Source organism: Arvicanthis niloticus, chromosome 2 (genome assembly GCF_011762505.2).
Source record: "Arvicanthis niloticus isolate mArvNil1 chromosome 2, mArvNil1.pat.X, whole genome shotgun sequence".
In the NCBI taxonomy this organism is placed as follows: domain Eukaryota; kingdom Metazoa; phylum Chordata; class Mammalia; order Rodentia; family Muridae; genus Arvicanthis; species Arvicanthis niloticus.
This window is the reverse complement of record NC_047659.1, coordinates 10,502,257-10,525,416: the sequence shown is the minus strand read 5'-3', so window position 1 is coordinate 10,525,416 and position 23,160 is coordinate 10,502,257. Positions and strand designations below refer to the sequence as shown.

At 48.3% G+C, this 23,160-nt stretch overlaps 1 protein-coding gene across 13 annotated transcripts in view; it reads left to right on the top strand.

The window, feature by feature from the left end:
• Ralgps1 (Ral GEF with PH domain and SH3 binding motif 1) overlaps positions 1 to 23,160 on the top strand; it is a 252,182-nt gene that overhangs the window by 28,012 nt on the left and 201,010 nt on the right. For 11 of the 13 annotated variants that reach the window (XM_034496562.2, XM_034496560.2, XM_076928534.1 and 8 more), the window contains exons 2-3: positions 13,162 to 13,282; positions 17,885 to 17,992. In XM_034496562.2, the coding sequence (XP_034352453.1) occupies positions 13,226 to 13,282; positions 17,885 to 17,992 (165 nt within the window). In that variant the 5' untranslated portion in view covers positions 13,162 to 13,225. Of the gene's footprint in view, positions 1 to 13,161; positions 13,283 to 17,884; positions 17,993 to 23,160 lie in introns of those variants that run through there. The other 2 variants (XM_076928532.1, XM_076928533.1) reach the window with 1 other exon arrangement.

The window sequence follows — 23,160 nt, the reverse complement described above, 5'->3', positions numbered from 1 at the left end:
ATACCCACCTATGTGGAGTTGGTTCCCCAAGGAGGATGCTGGAAAGATCTTTTGGTTTACCATGTGGGGCATAAAGGGACGAGGACTCAGCTAAGGATTTCTTAGAAAGCACACAGCAAGCAAGCAGCAGAGGGGGTGAGCCCAGTCAGCCTGGCTCTGAATATGAGTCCTTCTCTGCTATCTGCTGTGAGTCTTACTAGCACTAGTCGCTTGAGAGGTGCAGTCACCACCCACTTGCCTGAATGCTGGAAGGGGTTTCCCAGCCTTGCCAGCTCCAGGGCATTTGGGCTGATGTATGTCCCTAGTGAGGTCACAGGTTACCAGCTTATCCCACATGGGTAGCCTGTTGTGAACAGAGAACATACCCTACACCCAGCTATGAGCAAAGTCATGCATAGCAGCCTTGGCAGAGAGCACTGCCTCTTTCCTTCATCTGTTCTGGGTGTAGTGCCGTATTTGAAAGGCCAGCCCTCCTGCAAGTGTCTCTGCTGTGTCCATCTCCAGCTGGCACTACATCCAGACTTCTACAGCACTCTCAAATAAGTCATGGACTATTCCTTACTGGATTGGGTCATGGTGTGGCCATAGTTATGGCCATCCTTCCAAGATGCCCAGAAGAGGGTCACTCAGGCATCACCCAGAGAAATAGCCTAAGACCTTTAGTTACCCACAGCCTTCTTCTGTGCAAACTCTCCCATGTTCCCACATTTGACTGAGGCCTATAGGGCGGTGGATGGAGTTTGGCTCAGACACAGGAGCAATGGAATGCCTAGAAATGAGAGGGGCCATGTGGGAACAGTATGATCCAACCATTATCTCACATCCTCTTTAAAAAAAAATTTTTTTTATTGGTTCTTTGTGAATTTCAAATCATGTGCTCCAATCCACTCATCTTCCTGCCCCCTCAGACCTGCCCTCCTCCCTTGCAACTTCCTCTCTAAAAGAAAAAAATCTTGTTGTGAAAGCTGTAGTGTGTCCCACAGTACACCCTTTTGTCCACACTTCTTTGCTTGCAAATGTTCATTGCAATGAATCTTTGATGTGGTTTGAAGCCTCTGGCTTCTGCTCCACTATTAATACTGGAACCTCTGTGGGATGCCTTTTGGCTATCCTGTTATTGTCCTGTGTTATGGATATCCTATAGTTTTGGATCTGTAGGACTGGCTTCTTCACATGCTCCAGAGATTCTTTGGTGGGGGTACATGTTGGGGTGGGCCAACTCAAAGCGCTAGATCTGGACCTGGGTAGTATCTGAGCTGGTCAGTCCACCAGCTCTCCTGCACCCACCAGGGCCAGCTCTCCAGCCTTGCCCTGGGTAGTTAGTCATCATCCAGTGTTGCTCTCCTGCTCTCATGCCCTCAGGGTCTGGCTTGTGAACACCCATGCCTTCAGAGCCAGCTCTACTGTGCTGCCCAGGCAAGGCGCAGGGCCTGCTTTCCTGAGTGCTACAGCAGGTGAGGGTCAGGGCTAGCTCTCCTGCTCTGATGACCTCGGACCAGCTCACCTACCTGCAGTAGGTGGCAAGGGGCAAGGGGGGAGGGCATCTCTCTCTTATTCATGCCACAGGAGATGAATGGCAGGGCTAGCTTTCTCATACTCATACCCTCAAGACCAGGTCACCTGCAACCTGGAACTAGGGCCAGCTCCACTGTGCTTCCTGGGGTGATGTGTGGAGGTGAGGTGGACTAGGTATGGGGATGGGGATTGCTTTCCTGGGTACTCCAGCTGGCTAGGGCCAGGGTCAGCTTTCCTGCTTTCATGCTCTTAGGGCCAACTTTCCCATGGTGTCCAGGCAAAGGATGGGGCCAGTTCTGCACAGCTCTCAGACATCACCATGGTCCTGGGAGGCAGCCCAGACCAGGGATGTCTGCCTAGCCTTTGGTGGTATCAGACTTCTGTTGCTGCAGGGTGACAGACCCAGACATGGCCCTCAGTGGCAGCACAGGCCAGGACCTCAGCATAGTCTCAGGTGGCATCACTGGCTACTCATGTCAGGCTGTTCCTCACTACCCTTGAGTCTGCTTCTCTTCAGTGTGCACATGTCTTCTGCTCTCTCTCTCTCCCATTTCTCCACCACTTACTTGTTCCTCTTAGTGGCGCCCGCAGTCTCTGGGTGTCTGGGATCATCTCAGGAGTGGTCTCAGAAGTACTATACCCTGCCCACACAGTGTGGCACCAGGCACTGGGCAGGGGTTGTTTTGGGTGTTGGACTACTGGTCATCTCGGGCTTGCTCCTTAACCAGGCCAGTAGTTACTTTTGCCCCCTCCCTCCCCCTCAGGCCCCATGGCCCAGGCTGGGGTCCTCATCTTAGGCTCACTTCCAGAAGCCTCATGTGTTCTTTTTAAAACAGCTATGTTTACAAATACAATCTCAAAAGAAGAAATGATAGAAAGGTGTAGTTACTTATCTAGAATGTTCTTTAATTTTAAATGTTCTTAATAAAAAAAAAATAGATCTCTTGTTTTAATTGAGAAGAGAATGCATAGCCAAACCCAGTAGAATGGCTAAACAAAAGCCATGGCTTCAAGTCCCCGCACGGGGTATGAAACATGCTGTTAGCCATGGCTGCTAACCCATCTCTCTAATTCTTCGTGTTATAGTACTAACTTGTATCTTCAGCCACTGCTGCGTAGGGGATACCGATTCCATGTGCCACACTCAGGCTCACACACACAGATGGAACTGAGCCTTTTCTCCATCTTTCTGTAGCAGAATAACTGTGCCCCTGTGCTTACCTTGCCTGTGTTGAAGGTCCTAGATGTGGAGCTTCCATCTCCTCACCTCAGCCCTCCTTACAGGGGTGTGTCTTAGCCTTTCTCTTGAGCCCGTCATCTCATATACAGTAGGTCTCTCTGGTGGTTCAAGAAACTTGTAACTGTTTAACAGCTTCCAACGCAGAGCTTCGCGCTAGGCACTGCTGACAGACTGAGCTTCATGCCCCACCTAGCTCATTCTTCCTCTGTGCTAGCTGCACTCTGTCATTGTGTCAGGTACCCAGCACTCCTGCTGTCCCTCTCCTGTGATAAAATGGCTTTCTTCCATAAGGACAGCTGGGCATGTGTTGGCTGTGTGGTCCCTCCTTGCAGCCTATCCCTGCCAAGATAAGATTAGTCTCTTCTTGGGACTTAAGGATCTAAGTGCTGGCCTTCATGCGCGTGTGCATGCATGTGCATGCGTGTGCACAGCCACTTCCCTCACTCTGAAGAACCTAGCTGTGCTGTTGTGCAGTGTGGTTAGATTCTTGCCTGTTGGTCTCTCGGTTCCCTTCTAGAGGCCCCACCAGCTTCATGTTACTCCAGGTTCCCCAGTCTCACTCCAGGTACTTCCAATGACACCAGCCCCACATTCTGAGAAATCCCACAGCCTGGCACTCCTTTATTAGTCCACCAGACTAACTGCTAATGGCCTGGGCTCTGTGCTGCCAGCCCACTCCACCTCAGTCCAGTGATGAACAGCCAAATATTGACAGTTGCATGAAGTAATTTGTAAAAATAAATTAATTATTAAACACCTATGATTTGAAATTTAAGCCAGCTAAACAAATTTCACCCTGACTCTGACATTCTAGTCCCTCACTGTCACTGCCCAGAGGGCAGATATAACTTCATACTATTGTACACTTTGGTGAATCTGACTTGACACTGTTGGAGTACTAGTAGTCATTTAAGCATCTGGCCACTAGGTGGCACCAAATTGCCACGCAGAGCTCTGGCCTCTCCACTCAGAGGCTGTCTTTAGTCCAGCTAGGTGCTGTGCTGCTCTAAGTGTTTCCATACCTATTATAAATAAACAGCATTGACGTGTACAAAACGGTAGACATTTAAGTGCACATGGAGGTTTCTTTGGAGGTCAGGGATGTTAGTTTAGCAAGTTTTCTGTATGTCTTCATCATGCATGCGCATGTGTCATCAGCAGCCTCAGGCACGTGGAAGTGGCACTTTCTTAGATGTGCCCACTGGAAGCCAGTTCTCCTGCCCCGCTCATGGACCTCCCTAGCTTTCTTCTTTATCACGGGTCACTTGCTGATTACCGAGGGGTTTCCGGCTTCTTCCTTGCTGCTGTGCCCCTGGAGTCCAGGATAGTGCCCAGTACTAACAAGATTTGAGCAAATATTTCTTGGCTGAGTGAGTGTGCTGATTTGAGCAGGCCCCTGAGCTGTGGGCATCTTTCCCTATCTGTAAGTCCCGATGTCTCGATTGTCTGATCTGCTGCTCAGAACTTGCCACAGACATGCAGTCTAATTGGGCACAGAAGCACATGTGTGGGTTAAAGTCAGTGACCTGGAGCAGGCCTGGTGACCTGTCCTGACATCCCTGCCAAGGCCTCATGCTGTGCTTTCAGCTCTTGTGGATCTTCATGTTTCCAGGCCTGAAGGTGCCATGTCTGCCAGGAGTCCAGTCAGGGCTCCCAGAGGATCGTCCACATCAAAGCTGCTAATTCATCATCTGCCATGTGATCCCACAAACCTTTTTCTGGCTTTATTAGCTGCCTTTGGTCTTTCCATGTTCCTTTTTTTACCTGAAGTTAAGCTTTGCTAACATATTTAAATTTGCTAGTTGGGCCATGGGTGGCTCAGTGGCAGAAGATCTGCCTTGTGTGCAGCTGGCCACAGGTTCCACCACAACATAGGAAGCTAGACAGAAAGCGCGCGCGCGCACACGCACGCACGCACGCACGCACGCACACGTGCTGGTCACTGGTTTCCTTGACTTCCTGCCATTCTTGTGACCCTCGTGGAGGGCTTCTTCCTTCCAAGACTAAAAACACATGAATCTGTTTTTCCTCAAATGTTTTAATTTTTCTTTTTTGGTCTGTTTTTGTTTGTTTGTTTGATTTTGGTTTTGTTTTGTTGTGAGACAGGGTCTGACTATGTAACTCTGGCTATTCTAGAACTCACTCTGTAGATCAGACTGGCCTAGAACCCAGAGAGATCCACCTCTGCCTCTCAAATGCTTGGATAGAGGTGTGTGCCATATGCTTGGCAAACACTTTTCTTATAAATATTAGATAAAGTTTTTAGTGAGGTCCTGGCCTCCCCACGTGAATAGTACATTGTTTCATCAACATTTTAGAATGATGCATTTTCCTCTGCTGTCTGAACCGCTTTTGATTGTATAGCAATCCTTATTGACACCCTAGCTTGCTCTGCAAGGGACTTCCTCTCTGCTGATCTATTCATCTGTTTCAGGACCTCTTCTTGGCTGTGACTTCATGACAGGACAATGTGCTTCTGATTATACTTTTTTTTTCCATGAGACTTTAAAAGCTACTTTTAATTATAATTCCAGATAAAAATTTTGAGTCAATTTTTGAGTTTCAAAAGGAATCCTCTTTGGATTTTGAGCAAGTTGCATTTATTTTATTTATAGATTAATTGGAGAATTGATGGATTTTTGGTATTGTCTCCAAGAGAGTGAAAGGTCTTTAAATCTTCTTAAAAGGAAGATTTTAAAAAGATTTATTTATTTATTTATTTATTTATTTATTTATTTATTTATTTATTGTGAGTACACTGTAGCTGTCTTCAGACACACCAGAAGAGGGCATCAGATCCCATTACAGATGGCTGTGAGCCACCATGTGATTGCTGGGAATTGAACTCAGGACCTCAGTGCTCTTAACCACTGAGCCATCTCTCCAGCCCCTAAAAGGAAGTTTTTTGTTTTTTGTTTTTTTTTTTTTGGTTTTTCGAGACAGGGTTTCTCTGTGTAGCCCTGGCTGTCCTGGAACTCACTCTGTAGACCAGGCTGGCCTCGAACTCAGAAATCTGCCTGCCTCTGCCTCCCAAGTGCTGGGATTAAAGGCATGCGCCACCACCGCCCGGCTAAAAGGAAGATTTAAATGTATTTTTATTTTATGTGTATGGGTGTTTTGCCTGCATGAATGTGTGTTCTGAGTGCATGCACTGCTTGTGGAAGCCAGCAGAGGGTGCTGGATCCTTCAGAACTGGAGTTACAGATGGAGTTACATATGTGGCCACCATGTTGGTGTTGGCTGTGGTCGTGGGTCTATTGCAAGAGCAGTGAATACGCTTAACCATGGGACCATCTCCAGCCCCCAGAACCCTTTAATAAAAACATTACGTGTATTTATTTTGTGTGTGTTTGAGTGCGAATGTGTGGAGGTCTGAGGATAGGTTACGGATGGACTAAACTCAGGTTGTTAGGCTTTGGTAGCATGAGCCTTTGCCCCTGAGCCATCTTAGGCCCTTAAAGCCTTTTAATGAGAGTTCATAGTTTTCTTCAGGTGACTTCTGTACATTTCTTTACACTTCCTGCCCAGGTCTGTTCTGGTTTGTGCTGCTGTGTTCATTGCTGGATGCTGTTGGTGGAAAGCAAGTAGCTTTGAGACTGGATGCATGGCACCCACAGTTCCTTCCCCTCAAGCTAGTCCTGTTTGTTCATTCATGTCTTCCTTCCCCGGATCATAGGGCTGAAACCATTCATTCATATTTTAAGTCTGCTTGTTTCTTTCAGCAAGGTTTGGAGAGGAGAAAGCAAATATGGGGGTGCACTTCATGCAGTGGAGAGCAAAATCAATTTATGGAAGGTTGTGAAAATGTTACCTGTCCTCACATACGTGTGGACATTTAGACATTCTCATCCCAGCAGGGCTCTGTAGGGTATGGGATGGGCTGCAGGAGCTTGGAGGGCTGGTTGAGCCCCACCTTCGCCTCTGTTCACAGGTGACAGACCCTGTGAGCCTGTCTGTGCCTTCTCTCCACTCCTTGTCCTCTCTGTACAGGTCCCTCCTCTGGGGGTGCCCAGCTACTTGTTAGGAAGTTGGGGCCAAGGACAGTGCTTATGGTGTTTATCAAGGAACCTGCCTTTCTAAATCCTCCACCCTTCCCCTGCCTTGTGGTTTCAAGAACAGCTTGGTCTCAGGAGGAGGAGTGGCCAACGAGATGGAGAGCCTAATTGTGAGCCAGGTCAGCACCAGGCATCCCAGTTCAGGGCTCTCTGCGTAAAGGGGCTCCCATCTAGGTTTTGTGTGTAGGAAAATGCACCCCTTTACTATACGCCTGGTAGTTTCTAAATCCACATTGGGAAGGGTCACTGTGTGGATGGAGGCAGGGACACAGTGGGGGACTGCTCAGAGGGCTTTGGGTGGCTTGGGTGTTGGGAGAAGACTTGGCTACAGAGATGCACAGAAGCATCTCTGCACCTGCCTGGCAGAGACTTTACCCCTCTCCTCCAGATAACGTTGCTTGCTTAGTCCCAAGGCAGATGGTCTTTGAATCATTAAAATCAAGCATAGGATTGAGTGATGGCCCTATTGAGTTGGTGAGGGGCCCAGAACATTAGACTCCTGATCTAGACACCCTCTCCTTAACAACACAGAAGGGAACCTTCTTCCCAGGCTTCTGAGGTGGAGGCACCTCACAAGGGCGTTCCCAGGGCTCTTGTGGGTATCTGACTTCACTCATCTCTCTTGCATTTCCCAGAGCTAAAGCCTCTGAGCATCCTGGGGCTTCCATGGGCCATTGTCCACGAACGTGTGATTCACTGTGGCTCTGCTTTAAGAGGGCCCATGCTTGTGACTCCTAAAATAGAGAGTACTGGAGGAGGGGCATAAGCAGAGCAGGCTCAGGCTCCTCCCCATTAGTCTTCCACACAGCTTCTGTGCAGTGACCATGACAGCACATCCCAGTTCACCCTTGGATGCGGCTCTTTCTCCTACTCTGGGATCCATTTTTATATTTGTTTCCAACATTTGGAAAAAATAACACTCTTGTAATTGGGCAGGCCTGGTTGTGTGCATTTTCTTTGAAATGGCTTCTACTGTCTTAGGAAAGAGTGATTATTCTGCATTCTCCACAGGATCTGCTCATTGGCCTGCTCTTCTCAGGCCATCTTGTGGTTTCCTGAGCCGAAAGTGTTGAGGAACACTTTGCCTGGAAGGAACCCAGGACTGCATCTGGGTTTTTCCTTTCCCTCTCTAGGACACCTCCCCACCAAGACCAGACTCTTGTAATGAGAGGAGAAAGACGTGGGGTTGTTCTGTGGTTCTGATAACAGCTGCCACGCTCTTAAGGAATTACATCATGAGAACTGCTTTTACTCTTGCATTGTTTGGGTTTCCAGGAGGGTTGGCAGCAAGACCGCGTTTGCCTGTGTATGCAGGAGAAATGGCGGGGGAGGGCTGAGAGGTAGAGAGGTGGAGGAAGGGTGGGAAGGATGGGGTTTTGTGTACAGGCTCCTATGCCCAAACTAAGAAGCCGATAGTGCCTTCCCAATGGATACAGAGAGTGCAGATGTGAAAAAAATATGTCTACACATAATAGTTTAATTCATCTCCCTCAGTCACTGTATTTACATCTGCAAAATGGTATCTTAGTATTGCTGTTGTTGTGAAGAGACATCATGACCATGGCAGCTCTTAGGAGGAAAACGTTTATTTGGGGCTGGCTTATAGTCCAGAGGTTTATAGTCTATTATCATCATGGTGGGAAGGATGGCAGCATGCAGGCAGACATGGTGCTGGAGAAGGAGCTGAGAGCTCTGCATCCTGATCCACAGGCAGCAGGAAGGGAGGCCCTGGGCCTGGCTTGACCATCTGAAACCTCAAAGTCCACTCCCAGGGATGCATTTCCTTCAGCAAGGGCACGCCTCCTAATAGTGCCACTCCCTGTGAGCTTATGGGAGCCGTTTTCATTCAGAACACCACAAATGGTCTTTACAGAAGGCACACAAATTCTGTCTCCAGAGTCTGGGACAAAGCCTCTGTGCAACAAATTGTGGCAGAGGTACTGAGGGCCAAGCTGTATTTGCCATCCTTGGGGTCCAGGGCTGGAATCCTCTGCATAGAACAAGGGTTGATGGACACTTCACTTTTTGTCAGCTGAGGGGAGAACAGAGGCAGGCACTGATGCTATGGCCACACAAGCTCCTGTCCTGCTTGCTGGGCTTTCCCAACACCTGGGAATCCAAGGACACAGCTGAGGAGGTGAGAAGGGGCCTCTGCTGATTGTTCTCTAGGTACCCAGTCTCCCATGCTGTGCTCACCTGCGGAGCCCTGCCTCCTCTCCTCTGACCGGGAAGACCCTATCTCATTGTTCATACTAGCACTGTGGCTCTTCTTAGTAGGCCCATGTTGACCCTTTCAATGCCCCACTTACACACTTCTTCATGCTGCAGGGAAACCAAATCTGCCCCATTCCTTCAGAATCCATGCATGCTGAGCTGGGGACAAGGCTCAGAGATTAGTAGGACTTTCTGCTCTTCTCCTGGACCTGAGTTCAGTTCCCAGCCCTACAACTGCCTGTAACTCTAACTCTAAGGGACTCAGTGCTCTCTTCTAGCCTCTGAGGGTATATCAGAGTATACACAGGATGCGTGTGCACACGTGTGTGCACACACACTCACATAGAGACACATGCATAGGGACATATGTAGACACACACACAAATAGACACACACACATGCACGCATGCACACACGTACACTAAATAGAAATAAAATATTACAGGATTCCCAGTACCACCAGGAAAACCTGTAAGCCCTCAACCCCCACACTGCTGCCTGTACGCCTCCGTGAACTCCTCCCTGTAGCCTACAATGTCCTTCTGCTATGCCCTAGCCTATCTGCCCACTGCTTCCTGCCAGGTTCCAGCCTCAGCAGCCTCAGGACCTGACCTGGATGAGAGTTGTGTTGCTACTGCAGTTTTCTGCACATAGATAGATGTCTTGTTTGAGAGCTGCTGTCCATCAGCGAGGCTATTTCTGTCATGCAGGACATGCAGGAGTCAGGCAGAAACAAGCGTTTAGGCTTTCTTTCTAGCTTTCACCTTCCTTGGAAAATATGATGGGCTACACATGGGCAGGACATCCTCTCCAGGTAGACTGGGGCCAGTGGAAGGGGAGGATGGTCCAGACTCCTAGACGAGAGGATCTTGTGCTTTACCACTCTGCCGGCTTCTCTGGAACCCACTACCAGTAACGTCTTTCCCAGCAGTGGAAGCCATGCTTTCACAAAGCACAGAGTCCTGGTTTGTGTGTTTAATGTTTAAAGTTAATTGTTTCCCAGGGAGTGGTGGTACATGCCTTTAATTCCAGTATTTGGAAGATGAGGCAGGTGAATCTCTGAGTTTGAGGCCAGCCTGGTCTACACAGAGAAACCTTGTCTCAAAAAACAAACAAAACAAAAAAACAAAAATAAAGCTAATTGTTTGCATAGGACAAGAGAATGGGAACGTGTAAATAGAAGCTTGTAAGGGAAGGGCACAATGCCACACTAAGTCCTAACACTGACAGTACTGCTACAGTAGTAATAACAGCGGACAGTAGTGTTACAGTAAGGAGTAAGAGCTGACCTGGCCTGCAGAAGTGTTTCACATGCCCTTCCTGTCCTGTGGTGGGAGGCAGTATCATGACGTGTGCAAACTCAGGCCCTGGCAGACTGTCCAGGATTTGAACTCATGGGGCCTCAGTTTCCCAGAAATCCAAGTAATTCCTAATGTCTGATCTGAGTGATCTGTTCTTCCTGGGGCTCTTGTGGCAAAGATGTAAGTGATGCTTAGCCAGTGCCTTCCCCAGGAGGGGTTCTGACACTGGTGTGTACAGAGCCCATCTGCAAATGGGGCTGGAGGGAGGGCGGATGGCAGCACATCTCTCCCGTTAACATGTGGAAGAGAGAGAGTGTGTGTATATGTGTACGCATGAGCAAACGTGTGACGTGGCATGCATGTGGAGGGCAGAGGACAACTTGAAAGGAATCTCTTCTCTCATTTTACAAAGAGAGTCCCAGGGATTGAACTCTGGTCCTTAGACTTGTTAGTTAGCACATGCCCCTGCCCACTAAGCCATCTCCCTGGCCATGGTAGCATCCTTTGGAAGAAGCCAGTCACCAGAACAACTCCAGAGAGCTTCTGATTTGGTCTGTATTCAGAAGGTTGGGGGCCAGGCCTGGTTGCCCCAAGGATACCCATAGAGTGCTAGGCACATGCAGATAAGTGCCTTGAACTTGGAGCAGATTGACTGGGCTGGTTTGAGGCAGCCTAAGAGGCGTGGCCTTAAATTGGTTTGTTGCACTCTTGAGCTGGGTTTAGTTTTCATTTGTTTTGGACCCCTATTCTGGAGCCCCTGTGCCCTTCATGGAGGTTCTGTCAAGGGGCCCTGTCTACTCTCTACTTGGGAGAGTTGTTCCTTGGATCTGGGTCCCATCTCTTCCATAGTAACTGACATTCTCTTCTTAGTTTGTCATGGTGTTCACTCTGTCACTTCAAAGGGAATGGCAAGCAGGCCAGGTTAGGTCCCATCATGAAGCTCAGGGTGCCTCATACATTGCATTACAGCTTAATAGTCCCAGGTCCCAGGCCCCAGGTCCCATGTTTTTGGGTTGCACTTGTCATCATCCAGATTTAGAATACTCTCATCACCTCAAAAGCACTCTGTGTCTGTGTGCAGTCTCTTGCCATGGGCACTTTCCTGTATAAATTTGCCATTTCTGGGAATTTCCTAAAATGGAATCACACTGTACATTCCTTTGAATCTGACTTTTTTTCACTAGTGTAATGTTTTTGAGGTTTGATCATGCTGTGGCTTGTGGTAGCGTCTCATTTCTTTTCATAGCTGAGTGGTAGCATGCTGTGTGGCTAGCTCCACTGCCTTGTTACTCACTGGGTGATAGACATCTGACTTGGTTCCAGGCTTGCTGAGAGGAGTAATGCTGTGACAGGCATCCTCTGGGTATCTGTGTGGATGTGTTCATCCGCTTTAGTAGACGCCTGGGAATCAGATCACTGGGTTGTTTTAACGAATCAAGAAGCTACCAAATTGTTTTCTGAAGAGCTTATACCAGTTGTCTTTTCACCAGCAATGCCCAAGACTTCACCTACCCCCACCTCACTCCCCCAAAACACTAGGTATAGTCTAGTTTGGTTTGGGTTTTGTTGTCCTAATTCTGGACATCCTGTTTGGTATTAAGTTCTGTCTTTGTGGTTTGGTTTGTGTTTCCCTGGGGGCTTTCCCCTTATTAGGTGTGTGTGTGTGTATGATGTGTGTACATCTGTATGCGCATGCACACATGCATGTGCATACGTATGTGGAGGCCCTGGAGCCCCATGGAATTGGATCCCAGAAGCTAGAATTACAGGCAGTTGTGAGCCATCTAAATGGGTGCTTGAAAATAGACTTGGGTCTCTTGGAAAAGCAGTGCCTGTTCCTAACCTCTAAGCATCTTCGTAGCCCCTCCAGGGTGGACTTTCTCATCTGCCACAGATTCACCATGCACTGAGACAAGTTTATCACGTTCCCAGCAGACCTCCTTCACCTCTCTGTCCCTTCCCTGATGACAGTTATATCGTTCCTCAGTACCTTGTCGTGAACAGCAGGGTCTGGTCTGGCTGCTCTCACTTAGGCTGCATTATTTTCTGTGGGCGCTGTTCCTGCTGTCTCCCAGCCATCATCCCCCTTTCCACCCCAGCTCAAGGTACCCACCTTCCGGGAAGTGCAGTCAGCTTCCACCTTGTGCCTAGATCTTTCCTTTTCTGCCGCGAAGCTGCTGGGGATTTTCAGTGTTCTGGGAGGTGATAGATGCTCTCTGGAGCATGTGCACATGAGCAGTCCAGGCAGAATAATCAGACCTGGTCGCCAAGCGGCTCTTGGGTCATGCTGCTGCTGAATAGAACAAGCAAATGCACCAGAGCATTACCTCTATAAGCCTCAGTTTTCCTCCATAGAAAATGGGCAGGATTAAAAGGCCTTCCTTGGGATAGTGGAAAGGAGAAGATGAGTTGGAGGAATTCAGCACGTAGTCCATGGTGATGCCACAGTGTGGTGTCCAGTTCTTCACCAACCTTCATCTCATTTGGAATAACAAACTCTGGGGCTTGTGAAGGTCAAGGCACACCCTGGGATGGATGCATAGGTGGGACCCAGCGGTCTGCAAGGGGCAGGATGGTCGGATATAGATGTGGGTGAGTGCTACCGGAAGAGCCAAGGAAGCAGAAGCTATACAGCTGTTGGATGCAGGTATTTGTCTTAAACATGCTGCCTTCTGTGTGAGCTCAGTAATGGCACAGACACACCATTTTCCATGGAGGGAAACAGGCACAGGCTCTAAGCTTGAGCTTGAAGGCTACCAGTTCACACCTTTCTGTTGGAAGATGGCATGATCCTGTGGGCTCAGAGCAGATTTTTATGGATACCTTTGCCTTACAGGACCTCTCCGGCAGGTTATGTCACCAGCAGAGGTGGCGCCGAAGTTCCCTGTGGCCTGGAGACTATGTACAAGAGGAATGGTCTGATGGCTAGCGTGTTGGTCACCTCTGCCACTCCACAGGTATGAGGGCTATGGGAGGGTAGCAGGAGGGAGACATGACATGGGGCTCTAGCCATGAATACAGGCCTTCTTAAGGCCCGCCACTCCAGACGAGAGGTCTAGGAGCCAGTTAGCCCTGTGGATGGTGGTGTTTTCTGAAGCTGTTCTCTTCAAAGAAAAACAAATACCTGTCCAGTCCAGCCATGGCAAGTGCTACATTCTATTTTGGTATCAAGAAGGGATCAGATCTTTCTCGGGAAAAGCCACTGTTAATTATTATAAATAAGCTATGCATTCCAAGATGAGGTCAGACAGAAGCTAGTCCAGCTGGCCTGTACTTATTTACCTTACTTCTTAGGAAATGGCTGCAGGAGCTGGTGGCCCGGGCGGCCTCGGCAGGCACTCTGTGAGGGGTTTGGGATTTGCTTTCCAAGCTCAATAATGACATAGTCACCCAGGAGGAGGGATGTCATCTGAGGCTGGTGCCACTGTGTCTGGGTTGTAGCTCTAGCTCCTCAGCATGTTGGTGATGCAGGGTTGAGGCTGAGCTTCCCACAGGCAGTTTTGAAATGAGCTCAGATTAACTCAGCAAAGAGTCAGGGGATCATTTTCTTATCAGTGTTTCAAAAATTTTTTCTTGGATTTATCTCTAGTCTTGAAATAAAAAAACTTATGGATGCCTTTAAAAGTTTTAAAAATTTTTATTTTAAATCATATGTGTATGTTCACATGGCTGCAGTGCACATGGAGGCCAGAAGAGGGCATCATATGCCCCTGGAGCTGGAGTTATAGGTGATTGTGAGCTTCCTGGTATGGGTGCTGGGAACTGGACTCCAGGTTTTTTGCACTCTTAACCACTGGACCATCTCTCCAGCCCAGTGGGTGCCATTCCCTAGGAGGCCAGAGTAGTTTCCTGGAGCGCTGAGTCATCCTTGTCACCACTGTCACTCACCTGTAAATAGGTTTGGGGCTGCTTTTGATTCAACAGGTACCCTGTACCTGAGGGTTTGGGGCATTGAAGAAATGCCCTAAGGCCTGATATCCCTGGAACAGACTACGATAACTAGAGGAACCACACTTCTGTTTGTGTCTGTAACCTGCACTCGCTCTAGAGCTAAGCATACTTCTTCTCTTCTTCTTGTGTGTGTGTGTATAGATGTGTATAGTCACACACTACTCTGTGTATGTTCAACCCTCTGTGCATGGGACCACCAACCATGCATCAAGAATGTTCAGAAAGAGAATCACTTCTGCACCAGGTATGTGCAGACTGTCTTGTCATTGTTCTCTAAATGGCAGCAGTGACTGTTTGCACAGCATTGATTTTGTATTAGGTATTAGTCATCTGGAGGGGGCTCAGGATATATGGGTCGACACGTGTAGGCTCTGTGTACACCTGTGGGCTCTGTATACACCTGCGGCCTCTGTATACACCTGTGGGCTCTGTATACACCTGTTGGCTCTGTGGGCTCTGTATACACGTGCGGGCTCTGTATACACCTGTGGGCTCTGTGGGCTCTGTATACACCTGTGGGCTCTGTATACACCTGTGGGCTCTGTGGGCTCTGTATACACCTGTGGGCTCTGTATACACCTGTGGGCTCTGTATACACCTGCGGCCTCTGTATACACCTGTGGGCTCTGTATACACCTGTTGGCTCTGTGGGCTCTGTATACACGTGTGGCCTCTGTATACACCTGTGGGCTCTGTGGGCTCTGTATACACCTGTGGGCTCTGTATACACCTGTGGGCTCTGTATACACCTGTTGGCTCTGTGGGCTCTGTATACACCTGTGGGCTCTGTATACACCTGCGGGCTCTGTATGCACCTGTGAGCTCTGTATACACCTGCGGGCTCTGTATACACCTGTGGGCTCTGTATACACCTGTTGGCTCTGTGGGCTCTGTATACACCTGTGGGCTCTGTATACACCTGCGGGCTCTGTATACACCTGTGGGCTCTGTATACACCTGCGGGCTCTGTATACACCTGTTGGCTCTGTGGGCTCTGTATACACCTGTGGGCTCTGTATACACCTGCGGGCTCTGTATACACCTGTGGGCTCTGTATACACCTGTGGGCTCTGTATACACCTGCGGGCTCTGTATATACCTGTTGGCTCTGTGGGCTCTGTATACACCTGTGGGCTCTGTATACACCTGTTGGCTCTGTGGGCTCTGTATACACCTGTGGGCTCTGTATACACCTGCGGGCTCTGTATACACCTGCGGGCTCTGTATACACCTGCGGGCTCTGTATACACCTGCGGGCTCTGTATACACCTGCGGGCTCTGTATGCACCTGCGGGCTCTGTATGCACCTGTGGGCTCTATATGCACATGCAGGCTTTATGATAAACATTATATGCGTGGAGTTTGAACACTTACAGATTTAGAGCCTCCATGTATGTGGCTGTAAGTTTTTGGAATGAATAGACACCTGTAAATTGAAGTGCTTAGCATCCCCACGTGCCTGAATGGCATCTTCTCTTCCATGCACACCCAGATCACCATAGCTTGGGTTTTTTTGGTGTGCTCCCCAGGCTTCCACAGTAACACTGTCAGCTATGCACCTTTTTGTCAGATTTTGGGTGAGGAACCCAAAGCACAGAGTGGAGAAGAAACTGTGGTTCCTCTGTCTAGGCAGATGGGTGGTTCAAACCCACTCTCCCCGACTTTTGAGTTGGTGTTGTTAACATACTGCCCCGTCAGCCTGGCTGGATCATGTCTTGAAGCAGGTGAAGCTTATGGATCTAGATCTTGGCCAGTTCTTTCCAGCAGTACAGGGCCAGTCTGTTTCTTCTCAGCTTTGTTCAGATTAGATTATTCTCAGGGGACAAAGCCTTCCATTTAACGAACTTTTAAAATGACACCTGTCACACCCTGAGCCAGGATGTCTGGGGAAGGAGGTGTTGGCAGTGGTGGTTTTGGCTTGTTGAATAACCTGTGGTGCTGTTCTGGGATTTTTTTCCCCCCCAAGACAGGGTTTCTCTGTAGCTCTGGCTGTCCTGGAACTCACTCTATAGACCAGGCTAGCCTCGAACTCAGAAGTCTGCCTGCCTGCCTCTGCCTCCTAAGTGCTGGGATTAAAGGCATATGCCACCACTGTCTGGCCTGGATTTGGGATTTAATAATATGATTTTGTACTTGATGAGACTTGGCAAAATGAAGTGAGTGCCTGAGGCCAGGCGCCAGCATCTGCGAGGCCATGTTCATCCAGGCCTGTGTGCTTGCAGAGTACAGGGTGCTGTCCTCTGAGGCCAGGTAGAGTTCCAGTGTGAAGAGACTCACCTATAGACACCTCAGGCCCAGGCATCAAGGTGGGCTGCTTGCATTTCTTCTCAACTCTCTGACGTTACACTGTTATATGACTCTCTGACGTCATAACTGTTAGCTTTCTTCTGTGACCCCTAAGTATCCTGGTTTCCAGTAAGACTGCAACATTTTCCCAGATACAGCCATCCTAGAAAGTGAAATAAAAAAAAAAAAAATCACAAAAGCAGATTCCCTCATCTCTGCTCTAAGATGGTGGAATGAACTCCCTTTCCATGGTTTGAGATGAGTAAACCATTTATAGACGGGCACAGGTTTGGCAGTAAGCATGACGAGTGCCCAGGAGGAACTTGATGAAGTATAGTCACATTAAAGAGAAGGTGTGTCCGACTTTTTGCACCTTCTCAGGGGTGGGCTTCATGACCTCTGTCCAGACTGGGGAGTTTCCCCTTGGTTCCCTTGGGAGGCCCCTGTCCTCCCCTCAGGACTCTGTGACCCTGACCAGAGGGACCCTGCTCCCTACCAGTTGCTGAAGCTCCACAATTATCTCTCAGCTCCTAGCCAGCCCTGTGTGTGCAGCGACCCTCTGAGCAGAGTTAACGTGTATTACAGTGTCCTGCTGACTTCAGCTGGGAAACATGGACTGAAAAATGGCTGCAAAGTGAAGAGTGCTGGCTGCTCTTGCAGAGGACCTGAGTGTGCCTCCCAGTACCCATGTCAGGTGGCTTACAACTGCCTTGACTCCAGCTCCAAGGAAGCTGATGCCTCTGGCCTCTCTGGGTACCTGTGCACACATGGCACACATACATATACATAAATAAAATAAATCTTTAAAAATAAAAAAGGAAAAAAAAACAGAATGGAAATCTCTCTGGGTTCCTGAGTCTGGAGGACTTTCATAGGGGGATTTAGGCTAGGGCTCCTTTCTCGCTGCTGGATGCTGGGGACAGAACTGGACACTGAACATGCAAGGCGAGTGTTCTGCACTGAGCTACACCCCAGCGCTGGGCTCTGACTCTCTCCTGTCATTACACTGCTGGCCAGGAGTAAGGGGTAATGATCCAACTCATTTGGGGGTTCAGATAGAAAAATGGGTTCACATTCTGGCTTTTGGCTTCATGGGTAAAAACGCTCGGAGACATAGCATCAGCTCAGTTTGCTTACCTGTATAGTGGGCATCACAGCATGTATAGGTAGAGAACTAAGATGGTGTAGTGTTTGAGAGCCTAGCACAGAGCAAAGTGACAAGCAGCAGATACCGTTCATCGTGTCCTCTCTGTTGTGGTTTGAGGTGGCAGCAACCTCAGGCCAGACCAGCCAGGTGGCATTTCTCTTTGCCTTCTCCATAGGGCAGCAGCAGCTCAGACTCGCTGGAGGGCCAGAGCTGCGACTATGCCAGCAAGAGCTACGATGCTGTCGTCTTCGACGTTCTGAAAGTGACTCCCGAGGAGTTTGCGGTAAGTGACATGGAACTGGTGGGAGCAGTGGTGCTGTGACGGGGTGCTAAAGGGAGTCACAGGTTGGGACTGACACCTGTGTTCACGTTAGGAGAGCATGTGATGGATAAAGGATGCTTTGGGAAGCACACAGAGAACAGAAGGAACAGGGCTCAGCCCGTTTACAGAGCACACAGCACACACAGCACACGGCACACAGGCACATTTGGTGAAGATTTGGACCTGCTGCTGACATGTTTCACAAAGCCAGCCATATTGCTCTCTACACTTTGCAGCTGTGGACACAGCATGTATGATTTACTTCCCTCCTTTCTATTTACTCCCTCCTTCTGCATGTTTATGTACCATCTCCTGCAGCCTGTGTTTGACTGCTTGTCTGACAAGGCATGATCCCTTAGTGGAGCAGAGCTGGCCTCCCTTGGGGAATGCTGGTGCTGGGTGACTTCAAGCCTGATTCTGAGCATTGTTTCAAGGGTTGTAGTTCTCTGCAAAGCCATGGCTGTTACTGACACACCCGCCCATTGTATGGAGGGTCCATGCTAACTACAGGGCCATGCCAATGATCCATACTTTGCAGCTGTGCCATCCTGGGCTTCCATATTCATTTAGTCAGGCTCTGCAGGGCCTTCAGTATGTCTAAAAGTTCTGGAGTGACGACTCAGTAGTTAAGAGGGTTAAAGTGTGTATTGCTTTTGTAGAGGATCCAAGTTTTCCTCTCATATCCATGTCAGGTGGCTAATTCACAGCTCTCTGTAACTCTACTACCAGAAATTCAACTCTGGCTTCTGTAGGAACACTCCCCTACCCTGCCCATACACACATACTTTAAAATAAATCTTAAACAACAGCCAGTTCTCGTTCTAATGGCTTCTTGCTCCAGCTATACTCCTGAGGCCTACAGTGTCCCACCCTAGAGTCTGGCCATGCCTTCTCCTGCCCCTCCCCTGCCTCTGCAGCTATATTCTAGCCACTTTTTCAACCCACTCTCACAGCCTCTGGCCTCAGCCTAGCTGTGCCCTCAGCCTCTGTTCATATCAGTCCTCTGTGAGGGGTTACCTGGGCTATCAGTCCTCTGTGAGGGGTTACCTGGGCTATCAGTCCTCTGTGAGGGGTTACCTGGGCTATCAGGGCCTTCATCTCTCCTTCCTGCTTGTGCTTTTCAGAACAGCCGTTACTACTTGATGTAACATTGGTGTGCGACCTGATTTATCACTCATGTTTCCTGTACAGGAGGATTAGCTTAAGGACCGGGCCTGACTTTTCTCTTGACTTTTGTGTCCAAAATGTGCTGATAGTGGGTGCTTCCATACTGAAAGAATCGAGTCCTCACTGCAGTGAGATGAGGCATCTTGTCTGACCTTCCGTGGTGGTTTGAATGACAGTGGCCCCATTGAGCTCATATATTTGGTTGTTTGGTTCCGAGTCAGTGAAACTGTTAGGAAGGGTTAGGAGGTGTGGCCTTGTTTGGAGGAGGTGTGTCACTGGAGATGACTTAAGATTTCAAAAGCTTGCCAGGCCCAGTCTCTCTCTGCTTTCTGCCTGAGCATCAGGCTACTGCTCCAGTACCATGCTTAACCTGCCACCATGTTCCCCTCCATGATAATCAGGGGCTAACCTTCTGAAACTATAAGCAAGCCCCCGCCCCTCAGTTAAATGTTTCCTTTTTTGTAAGTTGCCTTGGTCATGGTGTCACCTCAAAGCAATAGAACAGTGACTAAGCTGGCACCCAGGCACTGGGGTATTACTATGATGTGAGGTATCCACCAGAGAAGGCCACTCACACACAGTGCTTCAAACCAGTGGAAAGTCTTTATTAGCCAGCCTGCCTAGGCATTTGGGACCTGAGTGCAATCCTGAGTCTTCACATGGTGAGCTTTTAAGAACAAAAATTATATCTTGGATTGTCATACTCCAGCTAACAAGATCGGTTGGCTAGAAAGAACTACAGAAGTCAGAAAACAAGGTTAGTACATTTAGGGACTTTCCCAGAAGGACTTTGATGGATTAGGTCTTTGGTTTTTTTGTTTTGTTTTGTTTTGGCAGGGGTTGCTGCCTACACGGAGATTCCCAGGTCTGAATAGTACTTTTGCCACAGTGTCAGTTGTACTGAAGTCAGGGAGCCTGCTGACGTCTGGCTTAAGATGCTATTTTAGGGAAAATATGGAGGACTTTGGGACTTTGGACTTCTAGCTATAAGCAGGCTCAGTGGATCATCCTGGTGGGAGCATGGGAGACAGAGCAGTGTGGATTGTGGAGGTCTGGTGTATGAGAGGTTTCAGAGGGAATAAAGAGCGCCTAGGCTAGAGACCTTTCTTGTGATAGATATTTTGCCAAAGAATGTGGGTCACTTTATGCCTTTGTCCAAAAGAGCTGCCAGAAGCAAAATTGAAGAGTTTTGGATTAATGTTGGCAGAGATTTTACAACAGCTTAGTGTATTGCCAGTGTCACATGGTTATTAGTGGTCACTCTTATCCAGATGTACAGTGAAAAGAAGCAAATGTGGCAAAAAGAAATACAAAATGTACAGTTTGAGGGAAAAAGAGTATCTGTGAATGGAATGCTGGAGCGAGTGCTGTGCTTAGGGAGATGAGAAGTTTAAAGACCAAGGATAGTAGGGAAGGGTAAGACCCACCCAGCTAATCCTGCAGCTTGTAATAAGGAGTTTATGTCAAGGGAAACCTTCATCAAGTGAAAGTTTATGCTAATGTAATTCAAGGAGCTCCCCCGCCCCCCATTCCATCCTAGGCAAACAAAAGGGTCTGACAGCTTTGACCTTGTGGTTCTGGATTTAGAGTCAAGAGAAATACAGGAAAGGGGTTGTGAAATCTTTCTCCCAGGTGAAGGGATGCCTCTGTGGCCAGGCATTTGTCAGGGTAGTTCCTTCACAGAGGCCAGAGAGGCCATTGCATGAAGCTGTGAAGGTTTAGCCTCCATTGCATTAGAGGCCTGCTGGATGCTGGAGATGCCAGAGTTGTGGGATACCTGGCAGAGGGCAGACAGGGTGTGGAACAGGAGTGGGGGAATAAAAAGTATCTAAGCCCATGGACATCTGATATGGAGATGTAGAATTTGGAGTTTCACTTGCTGGTTTTCAGTCTCACTTTAGTCCAGTATTTCCTGTATTTGATTTTTGGATGGTAACGTATATGCTATGCTATGTTTTTGTATGTTGGAAGTATGTGATCTGCTTTTTGATTTTACAAGGGTTTTGGTTAAGAGATTGCCTTGAGTTTCAGTAGAGACTTTGGGCTTTGGAATTTTAAACAGTGTTAAAACCATGAAAGACTATGGGGACTTTTGAAGTTGAACTAAATGCATTTTGTATTATTTATTATATGTAGCTACAAGCTTGTGGCCGTGGAGTTGGAATGTGGTGGTTTGAATGAGAGTGCTTCTTTCCCCCAAACCAGGTCATCAGCCTGTTGGAAGAGGTGGTCTTGGAGGTTTCAAAAGCCTCTGTCTCCCTGTTTTGCCTGTTGTCTGAGGATCAGGATGTAAGCACGCAGGTGTTGTTTCAGCATCACGCCTGCCTGCCTGCTGCCGTGTTCTCCACCATTAGAGCCATAGACTAGCCCTCTGAAACTGTAAGCAAGCCCCTCTTTTTTATAAGTTGTCTTCGTTCCACATGGTGTTTTATCACATCAATAGAACCCTAGCTGACACCTTCTTAAAGAGAAACTAAAGCCCTCGGAGTCAGTGTTCTTTTCTGCATCATCTGTTTAGTGCTGGCTCTGAAGCCCTCACCTCCTCATGGTCCACCTGATACCCCCACCCCATGATGTCCACTGCAGTGGTTTAATCTGTCTGTGGCGGCACCTGACTCCACAGGTTCATGAGCCTTTTCCAGTTTCCTTTTCACAAAGGCTTTGTACATCAGGTGCAATTGTTTTTCCAGTCTACTTTGTCATTCTAGTCTACTGAAAAGTCAACACCTAGAGAGGAAGCCCCTTTTTTACGTGTACTGTGACTAACTACACCAGAGCTGCATTGCTCATTACTCAGGAGACATTACCCAGGCTAACTTATGTCTTGTCTTTCTTCAGCTTTCCTCTCTTCTTCCTCTTCTCTCTCTCCTTACCCCTCCCCCTCCTTCTCCTCTTTCTCCTTTATTTTGGTTAGTCTTGGTTAGAGGCTGGGGGTTAAGGGTTAAGGATTAGGGTGTTATGCCCAAGTTTCAGGTACCCCAAAACCACCAAGGAGCCAATTCTGTTAGAAAACACATGAGCCTGCAAGCAAGGTCTCTCAGACTCTGGCCATCGCAGTGGGTCAGAGTGAGAGCCCTGAGTCTAGGGTTCAGGGTTTTTATTGTGGTTACAGCAAATGTGGGGAATTTCCATATGGACAGCAAGTGAATATTTTAAAAACTGCATTTCTAGTATAATCTGCAGGAATTGAACAGGGGGACAAAAACCACCTGACAAACAGGATGGCTAAGTTATCTGTTTTCTGCAGGATGTCTTAAGTTTCTCTATGTACCTTAACCCTGCTATTGTAGTTTGACTGGCTGTTGCTAAGGGGGGGTGGGGTGGGTTGCCATAGGATGCTTGCCCAGGACAACTCTAATTTTCTACCTGGGATTGGAGTTTGCCCCTGGTGTCACACAAAATGGAGTTTCTTCAAAAACAGAGTTAGTTGGTGTGATGGTTTGTATATGCTCGGCCCAGGGAGTGACACTACTAGGAGGTGGGGCCTTGTTGGAGTAGGCTTGTCACTGTGGGCGTGGGCTTTCATACCCTAGTCCTAGCTGCCCGGAAGTGAGTATTCTGCTAGCAGCCTTAAGATGAAGATGTAGAAACCTCAGCTCCTCCTGTACCATGCCTACCTGGATGTTGCCATGTTCCTAACTTGATGATAATGGACTGAACGTCTGAACCTGTAACCCAGACCCAATTAGTTATCCTTGTAAGAGTTGCCTTGGTCATGGTATCTATTCACAGCAGTAAAACCCTAACCAAGACAGTTGGGCTTTACAAGAGGTTTAGATGTTTCAGTTTGTTCATCTTCAAATCTTCAGGAACCATGTTTAAAAAAGGAGTTGAATTTTCTTTAATTAAAAGTGTGCATGAGAAATCTCAAAACCACTGACATGGTTTTGACATGTTGTGACATGATTGCTACATGCTGCAGATACATAAGCCAGCCACAGAGTTGGGAAAAGTTCCCTAGT